Source organism: Lampris incognitus, chromosome 14 (assembly GCF_029633865.1).
Source record: "Lampris incognitus isolate fLamInc1 chromosome 14, fLamInc1.hap2, whole genome shotgun sequence".
Taxonomy (NCBI): Eukaryota; Metazoa; Chordata; class Actinopteri; order Lampriformes; family Lampridae; genus Lampris; species Lampris incognitus.
The window spans coordinates 19,313,970-19,335,370 of NC_079224.1; the positions used below are offsets into that span (position 1 = coordinate 19,313,970).

Sequence of the window (21,401 nt, forward strand, 5' to 3'; positions counted from 1 at the left end):
ATCTTGTCCCTCTTGCTTTGTCTCTAAACCGTCCAACCTGAGCTGTCCCTCTAATATATTCGTTCCTAATCCTGTCCTTCTTCGTCACTCCCAATGAAACCCTAGCATCTTCAACTCTGCCACCTCCAGCTCTGTCTCCTGTTTTTCATCGGTGCCACTGTCTCCAAACCATATAACATAGCTGGTCTCATAACCATCTTGTAAACCTTCCCTTTAACTCTTGCTGGTACCCTTCTGTTGCACATCACCCCTGACACTCTTCTCCACCCTGCCTGCACTCTCTTCTTCACCTCTCTTCCACACGCCTCATTACTTTGAACAGCTGACCCCAAATATTTAAATGTTAAACTCGTACACCTTCGTCACCTACTCCTTGCATCCTCACCATTCCACTGTCCTCCCTCTCATTCATGCATATGTATTTCGTCTTGCTCCTACTGACTTTCATTCCTCTTCTCCCCAGTGCACCTGCTACGTTACGACTGTCTGTGATGGATTAAAGTGATTTGAAAATGTAATCTCTGTTAGCGTTAATAGATGGCGTCACCTTTGACAAAAGCCACAGATGTAGTACGAGGGGCATCTTGGGATATGGCGTTTTAACGGATACGACGTTTCGATTGGCCACCTTCTGACCAAGTGTCACATGGTTTAAAAGTTTGGAGGATGGCGCAGAAATTGTCTGCCCATGCAGCTGTTAGTTAAGCTTTCTATTTGTTAGTTTTCTTAATGTTTGGTGGACGGGCTATTATTCCAGCAGGTATGTAACCATATGCCATCTTATTGATGCTTCTAACCTCTATTTGAAACTCAGTTTACAATCGTTGGCAAGGTTTTTTTTAACATCTGTCCTTGCCGTCTGTATGCTAGACGGTGTTCCTGGCTATCTATGGAGGTTGGCTACTAGTTGGCTAGCTAATGGTACAGGTTGCTAGTCAGCATCTGTAAACAGAGTCGGTTAACGTAAGCATCGATTCCTCAAAAGCTAAACCTGTGCTTGTCTGACTTCTCCCCCGTTAGACACGTTGTGTTTTGCGACCCAAGTAGTTCGTGTTTTCGCATATTGCTAGGTGTTGGGGTTGGTGTGTGTTTGGCTGTCGTAACGCTAGCTGTGTGCTAGAAGTGAAGTTCGTTGGAGAGGAAGATGATGATCATATTTATTGTTAAATTTATTTATATAGCACCTGTCAAAACTACCGTTGCAAAGTGCTCCACAAAGACAAATAAAAAGCAGGAGGACAATCAAATACAAGGTCACAGTCAACAAGCAAATGACAAATAAAAGTTAAAAAGTAGGGATAAAATAATGGGTAAAAGTAACGGATTAAATTAAGAAAAAGCCATACGGTAAAAGTAAATGTTAAGAGACGCTTTAAAAGAAGGCAGTGCATTGTCTAGTCTAAGATCGTAATGTGTCCTGGAACAACACATTGTGGACAAAAAGGAGGGTATGGAGAACCGTGTAATCACTGTTAGAACCAAAATCGCAGTTTCTGTAGAACAGGATGCACCTCTCCAAGTGTTTTGTCTGTTCAGTTTCACAGACTAGTGACCCTTCTTTCGATGTATGAAGTCTTGCGTGCCAATGGTGGTTCTGTTCTGAAGATGGTGACGTTTAGAAAATCAGCCAGCCGGCAGGCCAAAGAGGAGGAGGATGGTGATAAAGATGAGGCTGAAGTCATAAATGAGCAAAGCTATGTCCAGGCTCTAGGTACAGACAATAAAGAAGGTATGTGAGTAACAGAAAGAATCTTGAAATTTTCATTTTTCTACATTTTAATGTTTTGTTTTTTTAACTCCTGACATTAAAGCTCCATGTACTGGAATGTAGTGCTCCTGAACTGCATTGTAGCAGTTCCTTGATTAATAACATACAAGCATGAATTCTTCTATAAACCCAACCAGCAAAATATACACTAGGACAGCATTTCCCAACCAGTCCTCAAGGAACCACTATCCTGCAGATTTTCATTGTAACCCTTCATAGGTAGCCCTGCTTGTACTTACTCAACCTATCATCTCACAGCACTTAATTATGCAAGGTGTGCAACATAATTCATTGCTGATTGGTTGAATAACTACAAACAGGTACCTATTCAGGGTTGCAAAGAAAATCTGCAGGATAGGGGTTCCTTGAGGACTGGGTTGGGAAACACTGCAGTAGGATATAAAGCAGGGGTGGGCAATCTTATCCAGAAAGGGCCAGTGTGGGTGCAGGTTTTTGTTCTAACCAAGCAGTTACACACCTGATCCCACTAATCAACCAGTAGAGTCTTTGCTGAGGAACTTGAGTAGGAGACACAGGTGTGTAACTGCTTGGTTGGAACAAAGACCTGCACCCACACCGGCCCTTTCTGGATAAGATTGCCCACCCCTGCTCTAAATGCTACTGAAGGGATGAAACACCATTCTTCCAAAAGATATTCGCTTATTTTGTGTTTTGATGACGGTGGTGGAGAGCGCTGTCTAACGTTTCCCTCAGGTGTTAAATTGGGTTGAGATCTGGTGACTGCAAAGGCCATAGCATATGATTTACATCATTTTCATACTCATCAAACCATTCAGAGACCCCTGGTGCCATGTGGATGGGGTAATTGTCATCCTGGAATAGACCACTCCCATCAGGATAGAAATGTTTCATCATAGGATAAATGTGATCACTCACTCTGAATAACTTTGTATTGATTTGCAGTGACCCTCCCCTCTAGGATACCTGATTGCTACACTTTGATTTGTGCATGACATAAGCAAATACACTGGTCTGTCAGTCTGAAAACAGAAGCGATGTGACATTTATACCTGGGCAACTGATATTGAGTTAAAATATGTGGAGTGACAGAATGATAAATACTATAAATCTTATAAATTTCGTATCTCCTAAGTGGTTACATCTCAGTAAAGGCACACATCAGAAATATTTTTTTCCTGGTCCAACAGATGATGAGGAGAGTGTGTGTGGCGTGGCAGGAGCTTCTGTTTTTACCTTCCAGAAAAACAAACGTGCCCATGGAATGGCACAGACAGGTACAATGGGCTTAAGTAGACGCACTACTCATACTACAATTCATACTTTTATATGTGTGCTCTTTACACGTTTATATATAAGAAGAATATTGTCTTGATCTCCAAGGTATTACACATTTGTTGATTTTGTTTGTCTGCAGCAAATGAATTAGCACGAACCCCCGGGAAAAGTGTGACCTCCAGCCCAGAGCCTTCCACTCCCAGCCGAACAGGCCGCAGTAAGGCCAACACTAGATTTTTGTGTGTGTGTGTGTTCCAAGTATCTCAGTTTAACACACATATGTTGTTTTTCTTGCTCTGTTTAGACTGTCGAAACAAAAGCAGGACATCACAGAGGGTGAGAGACCAATGATAATTATATATATCGAAAATATTATAGACCCAAGTTAATTTTTGTGACGTCAGCATTTACCCTGAGCCAGATATCTAGATGGAGTTGCTCTTTCCGATTATTTCGATAGGACAAGAAGGTGCGGTTTGTCTCCACAACACCCCATAGACTCAGGAAGAGACTGGCAAGTGAGTTAAAATTTAACAGTGACCATTCAATTTTTCTAGTATTTCCAAAGAATTTTTGTATGTACAAACCCCAATTCCAATGAAGTTGGGACGTTGTGTAAAACGTAAATAAAAACAGAATACAATGATTTGCAAATCCTTTTTGGCCTATATTCAATTGAATACACTACAAAGACAAGATATTTAATGTTCAAACTGATAAACTTTATTGGGTTTTTTTGCAAATATTCACTCATTTTGAATTTGATGCCTGCAACACGTTCCAAAAAGCTGGGACGGGCATGTTTACCAGTGTTACATCACCTTTCCATTTAACAACACTCAATAAGCGTTTGGGAACTGAGGACACTAATTGTTGAAGCTTTGTAGGTGGAATTCTTTCCCATTCTTGCTTGATGTACGACTTCAGTTGCTCAACAGTCCGGGGTCTCTATTGTTATATTTTGCGCTTCATAATGCGCCACACATTTTCAATGGGAGACAGGTCTGGACTGCAGGCAGGTCAGTCTAGTACCTGCAGTCTTTTACTACGAAGCTATGCTGTTGTAACACGTGCAGAACGTGGCTTGGCATTGTCGTCCTGACGTCCCTGAAAAAGACGTCACTTGGATGGCAGCATATGTTGCTCCAAAATCTGTATGTACCTTTCAGCATTAATGGTGCCTTCACAGATGTGCAAGTTAGCCATGCCATGGGCACTAACACACCCCCATACCATCACAGATGCTGGCTTTTGAACTTTGCGCTGATAACAATCTGGATAGTCCTTTTCCTCTTTAGCCCGGAGGACACGACGTCCATGATTTCCAAAAACAATTTGGAATGTGGACTCATCAGACCACAGCACACTTTTCCACTTTGCGTCAGTCCATCTCAGATGAGCTCGGGCCCAGAGAAGCCGGCGGCGTTTCTGGGTGTTGTTGATATATGGCTTTTGCTTTGCATGGTAGAGTTTTAACTTGCACTTGTAGATGTAGCAACGAACTGTGTTAACTGACGATGGTTTTCCGAAGTGCTCCTGAGCCCACGTGGTAATATCCTTTACAGAATGATGTCGGTTTTTAATGCAGTGCCGCCTGAGGGATCGAAGGTCACGGGCATTCATTGTTAGTTTTCGGCCTTGCCACTCACGTGCAGAGATTTCTCCGGATTCTCTGAATCTTTCGATGATGTTATGGACTGTAGATGATGAAATCCCTAAATTCCTTGCAATTGTACATTGAGAAACATTGTTCTTAAACTGTTGGATTATTTGCTCACGCAATTGTTCACAAAGTGGTGAACCTCGCCCCATCCTTGCTTGTGAACGACTGAGCCTTTCGGGGGTGCTCCTTTTATACCCAATCATGACACTCACCTGTTTCCAATTAACCTGTTCACCTGTGGAATGTTCCAAACAGGTGGTTTTTGAGCATTCCTCAACTTCCCCAGTCTTTTGTTGCCCCTGTCCCAGCTTCTTTGAAACGTGTTGCAGGCATCAAATTCAAAATGAGTGAATATTTGCAAAAAAACAAAGTTGACCAGTTTGAACATTAAATATCTTGTCTTTGTAGTGTATTCAGTTGAATATAGGTCGAAAAGGATTTTCAAATCATTGTATTCTGTTTTTATTCATGTTTTACACAACGTCCCAACTTCATTGGAATTGGGGTTTGTAAGTAAACATGGGTTTTTATGATCATCCCAAATCACTTGATGTTTTCAGCCCCCAGTCTCCGCTCAGATAGTGACAGTGAGCTATCGCCTTCGGACTCTGAGGAAGAGGAAGAAAAAGAGGAGAAGGGTGAAGTAAAGCAAGAGAATAAGGAAGATTTAAATCATTCTCGAAATCTCAGTAAATCCCAGTCTGCAGCTCTCTATAAGACCCCTGCCAAGAAGAGCAAGAACACCCCAGAACCCCTCAACCAGGTAGGTGTGTGTGTGTGTGTGTGTGTGTGTGTGTGTGTGTGTGTGTGTGTGTGTGTGTGTGTGTGTTGCAATTCCTTAACTATGTTGTACTGTAATCGCTCCCTTTTAGCCCAGTCTGGTTGAAGAGTATTTCGAGGCTCACGGTAGTTCAAAAGTCTTGACATCTGACCGCACCCTCCAGCGCTTACACACCCCTCAACTTGACAGGGTACGAATGCAAAACCCAATGCATATGCTCAATTTGTTTGATATACCATAATATTTAGAAACATTCTTATTTTGTTTGTGTGTGTGTGTGTGTGTGTGTGTGTGTGTGTGTGTGTGTGTGTGTGTGTGTGCGCGCGCGCGCACACGTGCGTGCAGGAGACATTGTTGCAGCTTTTAGACAACAAGCTGTCCTGTTACTCATCAGAAATCCAGCAGCTCCACAGCAAACACAAAAAGCACTTTAGTAAATGGATGCTGCAGCTACAGTGAGTGTGGATTAAACACATCTGTTACTATGTAACTAACAGTGATGGTGTTTGAATACTTGTATAAGACATCACATGTGCACAGGTTGGGCTTCAGTGTGCTGATCTATGGACTGGGCAGTAAGAAGGCCCTGCTGGAGGAATTCCGCCAGTCTGAGCTGTCCCAAGAAATTCACCTGGTGGTCAATGGATTTTTCCCATCTATTACTTTGAAATCGGTCAGTATACCTACATGAATTTTAATGAGCTTGCTAGAGTTTTCTGTATTCATTTTGCAGTGAGGACACAAGACCTCAACCAACAACATAAATGCAAAAGTTGCTTCTTGAAAAACCAGGATATTATAAGAAAAATCATTGTCAGTTTCAATCAAAACAAAGAATATGACCCTTATATACACCTAGTATTCAAATAGGAAATTTACAGAACTACCAAGGACATCAAAATTGCAAACAACCCTTGCCACCATTATAGGGAAAAAATTGGCACAAGATACTGCTGAAAATATTGTAATTATACTTTTCATGATCTTAATCCAGCTGTTTAATTTCTCTCCATAGATCTTAAATGCATTTACGTCTGAGGTTCTAGAGCACCAAGGAACTTTCCGCACCCCCTCGGACCAAATCCAGTACATCAGCCAAACACTCAAAGACAGTGAGTGAATATGTAATGTAGAGAATGTGCTACAAATATAGTTTCTATGATTAAAAGGGATAGTGGTACAAGGCTCAAATGTGTTAAGGTTTCACACTGCATGTCCTTAGGCCCAGATCTCCATGTTTACCTGTTAATCCATAACATTGATGGACCCATGCTTCGAGGAGAGAAGACCCAGAGTGCACTGGGGCAGCTGGCATCCCTTCCCAACCTGCACCTTGTGGCTTCCATTGACCACCTCAACGCTCCACTAGGTACATGGTTTGGTGTGTGCGTATTGCAGTGTCATAGTGTGTCAGTGTTGCCATGTGCCTGTGACACAATCTTGATGAATTTCTGTGTGCTTCTCAGTGTGGGACCACTGTAAGCAGAGTCAGTTCAATTGGCTGTGGTGGGAGTGTGTGACATTCCAGCGCTATGCAGAGGAGACATCATATGAAAACTCTCTCCTGGTGCAGCATACTGGGGCTCTTGCTCTGTCCTCCCTCACACATGTTCTTCGCAGCTTAACACCCAATGCTAGGTAACACACAAAGCATCGTAACTGGAAAAACTACAAAAGCGTTAATGGCACAGTGAGTTAGTTTTACACACTTTACATTTTAATGACCATGATTCCTATCTCTTTGCAGAGGTATTTTTAAACTGCTTGTGAAATTCCAACTGGAAAACGAAGATAACCCCACATACACAGGTACACACATTACAAAACTCCCTAACTGCTTTGCAGATGTTTTTTTATAAATATGACTGCCAAATTGATGCTGTGATTTTATGGTTTCTTGTATGTCTGTGTATACTGCTTTTAGGATTGTCTTTCCAAGATTTCTACCAGCGCTGTCGAGAGGCCTTCTTGGTGAACTCTGATCTTACTCTGAGGACCCAGCTGACTGAGTTTAAGGACCACAAACTGATTCGAACACGCAAGGTGGGGCACACTTCAGTATTATCATTACAGTAGACTTTTCTCACACAAAGTATTGCTCAAGTCCTATTTTGTTTTATGTGATACCTCTGTATGTCCCAGTGCTGTTTAGTTTCTCTTGCTGACTTTTATTCCCATGATTCACTAGGGTGGTGATGGAATTGAGTACCTCATAGTCCCTGTGGAAACAAATACATTGATGGATTTTTTGGAGAAGGAGGCGGGTGACTGAGAAGAGGGGGTTTGAGACTAACCTGAACAACTGTGTGAAGACTGGGCTTCTGTGGGACTGCCAACAATTTTTTTGTATCCCATTTCAGCACTGCGTGCAGCAAGCTACTAGATGAAAATTAATCTGACATTGCCCATTAAATTTTTACTTGGTTAGATTTCTCTTTTAGAAAAGCCCACCTATGACTTCACTATGATCCATGTGAATCTTAACTATATAAGCCTTCATACAGTAGTTGCAGTAGTCTAAAACTGTCTCTGTAGCACTGTCTAATTCATGTTGTTGAAATGTCTATCCACACACGTGCATTTACCAAAAAAATAACAGTAAAAACTTAATGCATTGATGCTTTTTCTTCTTTATTAACACAAATAGATCTTTTTTCTTATTTACATTTTGTAAAACAGTTTTTTATTGGGCATGCTGCTTTAAAAATGCAAGCCAAGGAAATTATCACTTGTCCTCCACATTTAAAATTGCAGTTGACCAATAATTAAGTGTCACTTGAACAGGAAGAGTATAAATACATGCATGTATGATTATAATGGGATATTGTTTTACAACCAAAACTGTTTAGTTTACATCAAGGTGAGAGGGATTAACTTGGATTGGGGACATTTAGGAACATATCATTGTTGGATGTCAGTAGTTTTCTGTGTCTGCAGTGAGTTCATTAGGGTTTCTGAGCTGAGTGTATGTTTGAAGTCTGTTCTGGGTAGCGGTGTGTATGATGTGTAGCTCGTCTTCATCCAAATCCTTCAGTAGCAACAGCACTGCCTCGAGAGTATGTGTCTGAAAATACAGTAGAATTTATTAGTAAATAGAAATAAAAAATTTCCGGATGTGAATCAATAGTGTTTTCCAAATCTTGCCCCGTATCGGATATTGTATCTGTATCAGGAACTTGTGTAGAACCCAAAAGCATTTCTTTTGCACTTAACAAAGGTAAGGGGGGGGGGGATAGCAATTCAAAAGCATGTTTTTTGACAGTTTTGATTTACCATGTAAGGGCATAATTAAAGATGGGAGTTGCTCTCTGTATGAGTGTATTGTTCACCTACTCAGTTAGTGCTAGCTGCAATGGGTCTGAGAACTCACATTTGATAGCACTTCTTGATATGGTGCAAACATTCCTTGACATACTTGAGAACTGTCATGCTGATTATGAAAACAATTTTTTACCCATGGAAGTTTGTTGGTGTGGGACAGTACAACATGGGGGAAGCAGTGAAAAAGGCCAAAGGATGGATGTTAGTGCAGCCATGTAGCATGCAACCTACAGTAATGCAGTTAAGCATGATTAACTGGCAAGTTTGGGGGGGGGGGATTTGCCAATACTTAAGTTCTGAGTTTAAATTACCTTTTTGACAACTGGTATGCTGTCTCTAGTCGATGGGGATGAAAGTGATGGGAATTTATCTCTGGGAAGAGGCTTCATCCCTAACTGTTCCCTGATTTTACTACAGAAATGTAAGAAAGGTTATCTTTGTTGAATTCCAATGACCATAACATATCAGCCATAGAAGAGATCATTATGAGACTTCTGAGTTCCCAGAAAATATAACGTTCCATAAGTATAACTTTGTTTGTGGCTGTGTTCCTGGGACTCACTTGGTTTCCTCCATGTTGTAGTTTAGGGGGTCATTTTCTGTCTCCAAGTCTGTCAGCCCGTTGGTGGAAAGCTGGTTCTGGAAACTGGCAGGTGGTGTAGTGACCTCCTCCCCCTCCATGAGAGCAAGTGCAAGCTCCTCTTCTGTCACCACTGCAAATGAAAAACCCAACCAAGAAGTGCAGGAATATGACATTCCATTTCCATCTCATCTGCATTCACCCATCATTCTTTTCCCTCTGGTACGACTTCTCCATCTCGGTATTTGGTGTAAAGACTTTTTTTTTTCTTCTGTGCAAGCTGTGGACCAAGACGAGTCTTGGGTGTGTTCAGCTGTTGTCTAAAATAAACACCGAATAAATCTAATCTCGGGTTCAGAAAAAGAAACTGCAAGCTCTCACCCTGGTTGTCCAGCTTTTGTAAACGAGGTAGACAGCGCAGTACATTTAGCCGGTATTGACTGGGGTCAGTTCCACAACAAGGGTTTTCGGCTAACCAGAGCACCTTCAGACGTGTCAGTGGTCGTAGGTAGGAGAGTTCAGAAAGAGAAGGAATCATGTTTCGTCTCAGGTACAGTTCGCACAGAGACTGGCAGCCAGCAAGTGGAGAGAGCGATGAGATGCTGTTAACACTGCACAGAGGTAAAGGGAGATCCGGAGGTATGATTCGAGTATATTCACTGAAAAGCTTCAAAATATTCTGTGTAGGCGGGGGAGGGAACCTGAGAAGGAGTTTAGGTCTGGGTGTTATGCTGACCTGAGTGTCAGCACCTCAACGTTGGGTATTTGAGAGAAGATTGAGATCTAACGAAGAAGCAAACAACGGTAAACAAGTGTTTAACCACAACATTAAAACAAATTTAAAACGGCAGAAGTTGAGATGGAGTAGTGTATTCAGGATCTGACAGTCTTGTATATACTCACATCAGTCAGGCTGCAGCCCCTGAGCAATAAAGTGTGGCAAGAGAGTGTTTAAACATACTTTAAATATTGACTTCCATGTCGGCATTTAAACGTTATCTCAAATGAAAAGCAATAATAATAATAAAGTCTAAAAATATTGTCACTTACCAACAGTTGAGTTTTTTCACGCTGTCTAAATCGGAGGCCTTGGCTTTAGCGAGAACCAACTTCCGTGTAAGCTTCATTTTATATCATCTGAATTTGTTCGTTTAATTCTTAAAAAGCTGTTGATGATTCATATCCTTACAAATGAAGTTCAATAAAACATTGTCCAATTAACTCATTTAGCGGAGAAACCCTAGCCGCTCACGAATGCAACGCTGCAGTTGCAGCAGGGAACCAGGGATGTTGACGTCTACCGCGCATGTGTATCACTGGTCAACATATTATGTTGATTTTCATTTTATTGTTGTGCGGTAGGTGCGCTGACAGGCGGTTGAATGTCATTTTCAAAGTGCAATTTAGCAGCTCCGAAGTTGACACGGTGTGTGTTTTTTATTTTTATTTTGTATTTATTTATTTTTTGTAAAACCCGGCACAAAGTAAGCCAGCTCAAAGTCCCGTAAGGCAAACGCAACCAACGCGGATAATCCGCGCATGCGCGCTGTCCAATCCCTCTTTGGACCTACGTCTCCACCGATATCATGGTGAGTTTTGACGTCCCCCTTCCCAATCTGTGTTAATCTATGTTTTCTAAGTTATAAATGACATTTTCACACATTACAATACCTCAGGGTGTTTGTATTTGTCAGATCCAATGCATTATTTGTGAAGGGTTGGCATTTGTGTAAGGAAAAATAACGATGTTTTCAAATCACGTAGAGACTGAGCAATGGCAGTGTACAACGTACGATATAGCTTGCCTAGGCCCGACCGAAGAGAGGCTCGTTACGTTAGCTTGCAACCAGCAAGAACAATTACTTTGAGGGTGCCGCGGCTGTCAAGGTGGCTTGGTGCATCACTCTGTGTGACCGTATTTTTGTTTAACATCGTTAGATTTAACATTTGGTCATTCGCTGTGGTTAGCCTAGCAAAAGTGCTAATTTAAGCCGGCACGAGAGCTGTGACGAATCCAACCGAGGATAGCTGATGCTGTGCGGATCCTCACAGCTCCTAGTCGGCTTCTTGAATACATTTGGCATTTTAGAATGGTGTTCACCAGTTGCACTATGTTGGACTTGCTTGTAATATGTTAAGTGTCAAAGTTATCACCATACTTAATGTTTGAAACTTGGCAGCACCTTCATAGCAAGGTAAACACCCCGGGTTGACTTAATGTGTGTGTTCACTCACCTTTTGCACAATTGTACTAATGTTACATGTTGTGTACTGTAATGTTCTCCTCAGGCCAAGCGCACCAAGAAGGTGGGGATTGTTGGTAAATACGGCACGCGTTATGGCGCGTCCCTCAGGAAGATGGTCAAGAAGATTGAAATTAGCCAGCATGCCAAATACACCTGCTCCTTCTGTGGCAAGGTAAGAAGGACACTTTTGAGTGAAACCAGTAATGTCACTATTTAGTAAGCGGCATGTGCCTATTCTGCTGTGCACTAAAAAGCCTCCACAGGAAGGAACACTTGGCATTTCTATAGCAGATGTCAGATTTAAGCGTATGAGTAAACAAGATCGTGACGTTGCACAAACTGGTAGAATTTTAAGGTCTGTTATTGATGCGCTGTACACCTTTGTAGACTAAGATGAAGAGGAGGGCTGTGGGCATCTGGCACTGTGGGTCCTGCATGAAGACCGTGGCTGGAGGAGCCTGGACATACAAGTAGGTTCTACTTTGCATGTGGTGTTTTTTTTTTCTCTTCATAACTAGTAACGATTATCACCATTATTGCAATTGTAATAAAAAAACTGAATCCAGTCGTAAGTCCTTGCTTATATTGACTTGTAATCTGATTCCATCTGTTCTCAAACCTGTGGGTTCAAGCAACACTAAGCTGTGACTTAAAGGCTATGTATGAAGGGAAACTTCTTTCCCAACAACTCAATGCTCCAATCAGTTTGGCTGAACACGATACAAGCATTCATGTTTGCCACCACTGAGTATGCTATATGCTAGCAGTTGAAATTGGGGTTTCTGTTAGATGTTAATTGTTTTGGGGGGGGGGGTTTCTTCTTCTTTTAACTAGTAAAAACTGAAAACTATAAATAGTAATCTTCCTGGCCATGGTGTCTGGCAATAATTCCACCTAAATAACAATAAAATAAAAAAAAATCCAATTGATCCTTCTCTTGAAAGGTAGAGCTTCAGAATTATGTAGGCGTATTGGGCAGTTAAATTACTTTTCGTTCTCATTTTATCACTTAGGCCTCAGCAGCTCATGTACTCAGACTGGCCTGTATGAGCTGAATGAGCTGCTGTAGCTTCAATGCCATTTGAGGCTAGTACGACTGTGAGAGAAAATGTGAAAACGGTCTACCCCTTGTCATCATTTCTGTTTTTCAATATTTTTTTTACATTGGAGTAGCCACAAGGTGTAAGCAGCATCCCATCACTCTTAAATTTCTTTTGTTTTTAGAATTTGGCTACGTTCTTTTTTGAAAATGCACACAAATCAACTTTACTTTGTTTTGAATATTTTTAAAAGGCACAGATCTTTTTGTTTAAAATGTTATGTAAATTCTATTCATGTTGTCAAAGAAGGTTGAATCAGTTCATCTGGCTACAACGTTAATAGAAAGATACGTTTCATCTTTCATCTAAGTGACCTCTTCCATCTAAACTGACTGCAGGTATCCCCACCCTTATAAACGATACAGTTGCCTAACGACCGAAACCAACGACCTGTTTCATATGCAAATATGGGCGTGACCATTAACTGCAGTTTCAATGGCCATATGTACTATTCACAGAGGATTTGGGAATGTTTACAATCACAGCATTGTAAGATGGCAAGAGATGTACTCTTAGCCCCCCTCCCCCGGTTCAGGGATGGTCATTCCCTCTTAACATAGATGGCCTCTTTGACTCCCCGTTCAAACCAGTGTTTCTCCCTATCAAGGATGTACACATCTTCATCCTTGAAAGAGTGGCCACTGGCCTGTAGATGGGTGTAGACTGCGGAGTCCTGGCCTGACACGTTAGCTCTCCTGTGTTGTGCCATTCTCTTCGCCAGCGTCTGTTTAGTTTCCCCAGTGTACAAGTCACGGCAATCCTCCTTTCACTTAACAGCGTACACTATATTGCTCTGTTTGTGCCGAGGGACCTGATCCTTTGGGTGGACCAGCTTCTGGCGCAGCATGTTTTGGGCTTTGAAAGCAACTGAGACGCGGTGTTTGGAAAATACCCGTCTCAACTTTTCTGACACTCTTGCCACATATGGCATCACCACTGGTTTACACTTTGGCAGCTGTTATCCTTCTCTCTTCGATTGGCTGGTGCACTGTTTGGGCGTCTTCCTGGCTATGACAAACGCCCAGTTAGGATAACCACACTTAACCAGGGCCTGTTTAATGTGGGATTTCTCCCCTTCCCTGGCCGCTGTGTCGGAGGGGACGTTGTCAGCTTGGTGGTACAGTGTGCTGATGATTCCTAGTTTGTGAGCACAAACTTAGGTTTGATGGTTCAAATGTATTACTTGAGAATTCTTCTAATAGGTCATCACTAGGGTCTCATTTTTATGTTACATTGGGCCTGTAGTTCAAAAGATTCATAATTAAAGGTCCCAGGTTTGATGAAAAATTTTAATTCTTCATGTGCATTTAAATGTTATAACACTGTTCTAGAAATTCACAAATATATTTCGTTTTATTTTTTTGTTTGTTCAATAAATGGGGTGCGAGATTGCGAGAAGACAAGTAATCTACCAGCGAATTGAAACTACCCAGTTGCATAATGTCTGCATTATTTTAAAATGCATGGCCATTATTGGTTGTTGGTTAAATAAAATTCCTTGCCCTTACAAAATCCTGCCCGACCATAATGTCTCACTCAGATATATGTCAAATCACAGCAGTTTGTGGTGCTTTAAAATGCCACTTCTTGGGACCTTTTTTAAAATCAGAATTCATGAGTCTTACATCATTGACTGTTATGAACCTGGTGGTGGATTTAATCAACACAAAGACAGGAAAATAAATCTCAGTTTTTAAGGAGAAAGGTGTTGTATTTTCAACATACTGAAACCCTTGTAAAAAATATGGTTGTGTGGAATGTCAGTTTCCTCATCACCTAGGCTTTACTTTATGTAATGCCAAGCTGAATCACTCACCCTGAGCACTTTCCACAAAGTTGGTGTGCCTTTCTGTCAGTGGACCCAGCCCCAAGATTACTTATGGGGTATTGTATCTGGTTTTGGAAAGGCAAATTCACTATTCAAATATCATTGAAATAATATTGATTGATCCTGTGTAAATTATATAGAGGCAGTTCCTAATATTTTGAAAGTACACTTTGGTAATGTATGATCCTATAAAGCCAGAGGTGTCACATTTTCCTGTACAATTTCATGAAATGTTCTTAATGCCTCTCGTTTTCTTTTTTTTCCAGCACAACTTCTGCTGTCACAGTCAAATCTGCCATCAGAAGACTGAAGGAGCTGAAGGACCAGTAAACTGGTGCAACGATCACTGGAAGATTGGGGACTTTTTTCTAGTTTTACTAACCTGGACACTGCATTAACATCCTGAAATAAAGTGGTCTGGAGCAGAATCCTGTGTTTGTGTCTTTGTGCAGCTCTTTATTATGCAATGTTGTGAGTACTTCCTTGGTGTACCTCACTGTTTGAGTCGTGTAATATTGACTTCTCTGAAGAATATGGATGCCAAGAATCGCTGAATGGTAACTTTCGAAACAAAGAATGACTCAACCGCTTCCCTGCTCCCCAAAATTCTGATATTGAAAACAGTTGGCGAGTTGATTTTAATGTCTGATTTGTGATTGTTCATGTCACTTAACATAAAGAGGTTAGCTCTTTGGTACAAATTATGCACGTATTCCGTTTTAAAGTGCTAATTCGGCACGGTGTCCCAGTGGTTAGCACTTGCCTCACAGCAAGAAGGTCCTGGGTTCGAACCCCATGCTGTCCCAGTTCCTTTCTGTGGAGTTTGCATGTTCTCCCCATGTATGCGTGGGTTTCCTCCAGGTGCTCTGGTTTCCTCCCAACCATGAAGAAGACATGCATGTTAGGGTCAATACTCCTGTCTGTGCCCCGGAGTTGGTCTCAATAGGATGGGTTAAATGCAGAAGACAAATTTAATTGTAACCTGTACAATGACAAAAATAAAGTGGCTTTCGTTCTTTCTATTGTCAGAATTATTGGTATGTTTTGACTTAACCGCCATGATTTCTTTCCCTCATGGAAATTACCCCAACTTTCTCTAGTAACGGTCGGTTATCAAACCTGTCGAAATGCGGGCTCTCAAAAGACACCAAGCACTCCGCACCGGCACCGTCCTGGTGGAAAACATGTCTTGAGCTGAACGAACAAATGGACCGATGGAATGCTAACAGTTAAATGTTTGTGAAACATATCAGGTGTTCCCACAAATGCTTTCCCCCCTCACTGCCTTAGTTGTGATAGGTAAACGTCAAGTTACATATGGTTTGGTTAAGTTAAAGAAGTAAATGAATTACTCTGTTAAAATCAAGCTGGATGGGGCATTCAAAGTTGCATCGTTGTCCATACTGTCAATGGAAGCCAAGGGTGTCATATCTGCAAGTGTTATTTGATTCTGGTCCGCTAGGTGGCGCAACACTGAACTCTGTTGAAAAGTTTACGTCGTTGTCCACACTGTCAATGGAAGCAAGGGTGCCATATCTGCAAGTGTGTTATTTGATCCTGGTCCGCTAGGCGGAGCAACACTGAACTCTGTGTTGGAAAGTTTAGTCATGGCGGCGTCCAGCGTATTCAGACCGGGATTGTTCAATAATAAAGTGGCAATTGTTACGGGTGGGGGGACCGGTATCGGCAAAGCGATTACTGCAGAGCTGCTGGACCTCGGTAAGTGATGGAATTTTTATGGCGTCGTGGTCTGCGCAGTTCTGAGTTAGACCCTTAATAACAGGTTAGTGTGAATAGCAAGCCAGTGACCGCAGTAGCCCACTTGAACTTTATTCCACAACTTGTTCATAAACGATGCAACCGAAGTTTGAACGTAATCAGTAGCACTGTCACACTACCTGCCCCCCCCCAAATCTTGTAATCACTTACAGTGTTACTTTAGCAATAACCAGCTCTGTCACTCCCACTGTCTGTATAGGCTGCAAAGTGGTCATCTCAAGTAGAAAGCTGGAGAGGTTGGAGGCAGCAGCACAGGAGCTGAAACAAAAAATCCCTCCTTCCAACCCTGCATCTGTCACTTCCATGCCATGCAACATCCGCAATGAGGATGAGGTTGCTCTACATACATTAAACAATGTTGTTGTTTTGTTTTTGGTTTTTTTTGTCGTCATACACATTATCCAAGAATGATTATAATGTATGCATCTCGACGTTAATGTGTAGCTGTATTGTGAACTACAGGTGAAGGCACTTGTGACATCGGCACTGAAGCAATATGGACGGATAGATTATCTGGTGAATAATGGAGGAGGACAGTTCAGCAGCCCAGCAGAGCACATGTCCTACAAAGGTTGGAAAGCTGTCATAGACACCAACCTAACTGGAACCTTCCACTGCTGCAAAGAGGGTAAACGACAGAGGGTGGTTAATGGCCAGGTTAAGTCAGCACTGTGTTTAGTCAGTGTGAGTTTGTGACGTTATTTTGCCTTGACAGTCTACGCTGCATGGATGAAAGAACATGGAGGAGTGATTGTCAACATCATCGCCGATATGTGGAAAGGCTTCCCTGGCATGGCGTAAAATAGCATACACACCCATGCCCTCTCAACCCACATCTCAAGATAACACTTACACATGCCCCATCACAGTAAAACATGGTGTTTCCTATCCCTGACAGCCACACAGGAGCAGCAAGGGCAGCAGTGGATAATCTGACCAAGACTCTGGCAATCGAGTGGGCAGCATCGGGAGTCAGAGTCAATGCCATTGCACCAGTATGTATAGTACATTTGAATGGAGCATAAGGAATAAGTTATTTCCTTGTGTGATAATTATACTCTTTGTGTATATGGACAACACAGGGTACAATTATTTCAAAGACAGCTGTGGAGAACTACAAGGAATTTGGACCAACGCTTTTCAAGATGTCCATTCCCTTCAGCCCAGCAAAGAGACTTGGAGTACCAGAGGAGGTGCGTATTCAATTGAGCCATTTCTAACCCTTAGTTTGTCTCAATCAGATAAAAAGACTATTGCTTAATTCTATCTGATATGTTAAATGGTCTAAAGCAGTCATTCTCAACCTTTTTGCCCCAAGGCCCCCCTTGTCCAAGCAAATATTACTGCGCCCCCATAGGAGACGTGAAACCCTGTCTGCCTGTCATCAATGCAACTCCATCTATACACACTCCAATATAGTTGGTCAAGCTTATACTATTTAAACCCACAAAAGCATAAATGTGATTTAAAAACATTTGTGTTGTAGAAATCTTAAAATATTTACCAAGCAAAAATCCTTTATTTCATATATTCATTTTTCCCATTCATAGCAAATATCAGTGACATCCACAGAAAGTAGAAATAATTCCATTCCATTATCCGAACCGCTTATCCTGCTCTCAGGGTCGCGGGGATGCTGGAGCCTATCCCAGCAGTCATTGGGCGGCAGGCGGGGAGACACCCTGGACAGGCCGCCAGGCCATCACAGGGCCCACACACACACACATTCGTGCCTAGGGGCAATTTAGTACGGCCGATTCACCTGACCTACATGTCGTTGGAAAAATAATTAGATTATTTTATATTAAATAATTGCACTTCATATAATATTGCTTGCTTGCTTTGTGTTATTTGTTTAGCTCGATAATTACTTGTGTCTCCATGAAGCCCCAGGGAACTGCCCCAGGAATGGGACATTCAAAGTGGTGGGGCATGCAAAGCATAAATGGGTATTCAAAGTAGAAAATTAAGACATTTAAACCTAAATGCGGTAAAACATTGTGCCTGTAGTGAATTTGGTGAGCAAAAAAATTGCAGCATCCTTTGCAATAAGAAAGCAGAGCTAAAGATCATGCATGATTTATTTTTTGTTCTCTTGTAGTGAGTGGCACAGCAGTTTCTTTGTCTTTTCTTTGTGTGTGTGTGTGTGTGTGTGTGTGTGTGTGTGTGTGTGTGTGTGTGTATGTATGTATGTGTGTTTATTCAGATCTCCCCGGCAGTATGTTTCTTGCTTTCTCCTGCTGCCTCCTACATATCCGGGGCCACCCTAAGGGTTGATGCAGGACAAAGTCTTTACCACTCCGTATGGGAGATACCAGGTATGTAATATTTTAATTTTTCATTTTCCTTTTCATTATTATTTACTCCGCTCATGGTAATTCACAGCTCCAGAAAGAAACAAGCGATTCATGATCAAACACAACTCAATTTACACATCCCATGATTGAAAAGGAGCAGGGAGAAGAAAATCTTATTTTGCCTGCCCCTTACTCAAACCTAAATAAACAACAGAATAGATGGTCTGTCAGTCAGTTACTCTACAAATAATACTTACAGCAACATGAGAAATCAAAAAGCCATACACAATAATTCACCATCAACTGAAAACCCATTACCTGACAACTCCATATTGTCTAATTATTCTTTCATTATACATTTTCTGGAACTGAAAGATATTTATACAACCCTTTAGATCCTTCTCTATAAAATTCTACAGTTTGACGCCACATACTGAAATACACATCTGCTTTAAAGTATTATGTGCATACTGATGTTTAAAATTAAATTTCCTTCTATGGTCCTCATCCTCTGAATTAATAACAAATAATTTTTGTAAATCTTTTGGTAATACTCTGCTTTTTGCCCTGTACATAACTAACAATGTCTGTAACTCAGCTAAATCTTTAAGTTTCATTAATCCTGACTTAATAAACCGTCCGTTGGTGTGTTCTCTTGGATCCACTTTATGAATAATTCTTACTCCTCTTTTCTGTAATACAACCAATGGCTTTATGTTGTTCATGTATGTGTTGCCCCACACTTCCACACAGTAACTAAAATATGGCAAAATAAGTGAACAGTATAGAATTCATATTACCTTGTAATCTAACACATACTTTGCTTTGTTCAAAACAGAAATATTCTTAGACCCCCTTGTTTTTACATGTGCTGTATGAAATTTCCATGTCAGTTTGTCATCCATTATTACACCCCAAAATCTAAACTTAGATACTCTTTCAATATCAACTCCATCTATAGACAATTGTTCACATTTAATGATAACTTATTTTCACCAAACCATCTTTTCAGTTTGACCATTTCATTTACAATGCTTTCCGCTAAACTTTTTAAATCATCTCCTGAACTAAAAAAATCAGTGTCATCTGCAAACAAAACAAACTGCAATATCTTTGACATTTCACATACGTATGTCATTGATATATAAAATGAAAAGTTTCCGCCCCAACACCGAGCCTTGTGGGACTCCACATTCAATCTTCATGCACTCAGATGTATTGCCAACATCTGTACAAATTGTTTCCTGTTATCTAAACAACTGCTTAACCAATTTAAAACTATTCCTCTTACACCATATGTATGTAATTTATAAATTAATATGTTATGATCTATTGTGTCGAATGATTTTTTTTAGATCAATAAATACACCTAATGTGTATTTCTTACATTCTATTGCTGTTGTAAGCTCTTCCATTTTTTTCATTAATGCTAAAGATATAGATCGATTTGTCCGAAAGCCATACTGACTCTCACCCAGCAATTGCTTCTTTTCAAGAAAAGCATCTAATTTTTGTGCAAACAGTTTTTCAAGCACCTTGGAGAATTGTGCAAGTAGAGACACTGGTCTATAGTTAGTAAAGCTGTGTTTATCACCCGTTTTAAAAAGTGGAATAACCTTTGCTGATTTCATTCTGTCTTGAAAAATACCTTGCGAAAAGAAAGATTGAAAATATAGCTTAGAGGTTTGATTATACAGTCAGTCTTTTTTCACTATAATCATGTCGATACTATCACTCTCAGTTGATGTCTTGTTTTTGGATTTTGCTACAATGGATCTAATTTCATTTTCACTCACCTCTCCTAGAAACATAGACTGTACCACTTACTTCCCCCATTCTGGCCACCTTCTACTTGCCCATCATTATGTTTTTTTAATGGAATTTACAAGATTAAGCTCATAATTAACAAAAAAGGGATTAAATTCATTTACCACTTCATTCATGTTTTTTATAACCTTATTATTGTCATTGATTAAATGATTGGGCAGATCTGTAGACACGCTTATTTCTGATTGCATTGTTTAATATTTTCCAAGTACCTTTAATGTTATTTTTGTTATTTTGTCGATATGTGCGTCGTTATACTAACACATGTGTTTTTTACATGGGACATGATTGTTTTTGGTGGTGTGTGTTTCTGTGTCCAGACCACAATGCATGGCCTGAGGCTCCAGAAGGGGAGAACCTGGACACTCTGAGGGATCTGCTCAATCCAAAAAGCAAACTGTAACACTCTATTGCAACATAAGTGAAAGCTCACGCAAACAATGCAAATTGGTCTTATGGCTGTTGATATAGTCATTAGGTTCCATGACCACAAAAATATGGGACCTTTACCACTTTCACCTTGATTTAAGAATGTTTAACTCCTTTCAGTCATGTACATAACATATATTTAATTTGTTCAATATGTATGTGATTGCTCATTTCTGGTGTTTAAATTTAAAAAAAATGTTTCTCAATGTATGTGAAATTCAAGTGCCACAAAATGTATGGTTTCAAACATGTCTGAAGAACACCCCACTTGCCTTCGAACTACTCTGTTAATAAAGAGCAATGAAGCAATTATTGGTTTCTTCTGGTTGAATATTTTCTTTTGCACACCTACAAAACAGTTATTTGCGTTTGTAGAAGTATTCGGAGCAGCAAAATCTCAGTATGATGTACAAACGATCAAAGAAGGTTGAATCAGTTTATCTGGAATTCTGAATACAACGTTTATTGACAGATAAACGTGGTCAATAAACGTTGTATCCGGGTGAACTGCTTCAACCTTTGATA

At 40.8% G+C, this 21,401-nt stretch overlaps 4 protein-coding genes across 5 annotated transcripts; 3 read left to right on the plus strand and 1 right to left on the minus strand.

Annotated features, from left to right (window-relative positions):
• The first annotated feature begins 661 nt into the window (after window positions 1-661).
• orc2 (origin recognition complex, subunit 2) lies at window positions 662-7,795 on the plus strand. Its single transcript, XM_056292969.1, has 16 exons — window positions 662-760; window positions 1,537-1,729; window positions 2,938-3,024; window positions 3,165-3,242; window positions 3,330-3,361; window positions 3,486-3,543; window positions 5,249-5,451; window positions 5,561-5,659; window positions 5,815-5,924; window positions 6,010-6,142; window positions 6,485-6,581; window positions 6,692-6,838; window positions 6,936-7,107; window positions 7,217-7,278; window positions 7,394-7,512; window positions 7,658-7,795. The coding sequence occupies exons 2-16, from the start codon at window positions 1,564-1,566 to the stop codon at window positions 7,739-7,741; spliced, it is 1,647 nt and encodes a 548-aa protein (XP_056148944.1). The 5' UTR covers window positions 662-760; window positions 1,537-1,563; the 3' UTR covers window positions 7,742-7,795.
• A 569-nt stretch (window positions 7,796-8,364) lies between these two features.
• On the minus strand, window positions 8,365-10,665 carry cfap410 (cilia and flagella associated protein 410). 2 transcript variants are annotated; one of them, XM_056292970.1, is made up of 7 exons: window positions 10,421-10,665; window positions 10,274-10,292; window positions 10,107-10,153; window positions 9,752-9,981; window positions 9,353-9,503; window positions 9,102-9,201; window positions 8,365-8,533 (listed from the first exon to the last, which is right to left on the minus strand). In XM_056292970.1, exons 1-7 carry the CDS (start codon window positions 10,495-10,497, stop codon window positions 8,384-8,386), a joined length of 774 nt encoding a protein of 257 aa, XP_056148945.1. In that variant the 5' UTR covers window positions 10,498-10,665; the 3' UTR covers window positions 8,365-8,383. The 2 variants fall into 2 exon arrangements, with proteins under 2 accessions (XP_056148945.1, XP_056148947.1); XM_056292972.1 differs by lacking the exons at window positions 10,107-10,153; window positions 10,274-10,292.
• Window positions 10,666-10,849: 184 nt separating this feature from the next.
• On the plus strand, window positions 10,850-14,972 carry rpl37a (ribosomal protein L37a). Its single transcript, XM_056293178.1, has 4 exons — window positions 10,850-10,959; window positions 11,660-11,788; window positions 12,004-12,086; window positions 14,811-14,972. Exons 1-4 carry the CDS (start codon window positions 10,957-10,959, stop codon window positions 14,872-14,874), a joined length of 279 nt encoding a protein of 92 aa, XP_056149153.1. The 5' UTR covers window positions 10,850-10,956; the 3' UTR covers window positions 14,875-14,972.
• A 1,158-nt stretch (window positions 14,973-16,130) lies between these two features.
• pecr (peroxisomal trans-2-enoyl-CoA reductase) lies at window positions 16,131-21,262 on the plus strand. Its single transcript, XM_056293665.1, has 8 exons — window positions 16,131-16,263; window positions 16,523-16,656; window positions 16,786-16,951; window positions 17,039-17,120; window positions 17,222-17,318; window positions 17,406-17,516; window positions 18,530-18,641; window positions 20,768-21,262. The coding sequence occupies exons 1-8, from the start codon at window positions 16,152-16,154 to the stop codon at window positions 20,848-20,850; spliced, it is 897 nt and encodes a 298-aa protein (XP_056149640.1). The 5' UTR covers window positions 16,131-16,151; the 3' UTR covers window positions 20,851-21,262.
• The last annotated feature ends 139 nt before the right edge of the window (window positions 21,263-21,401 follow it).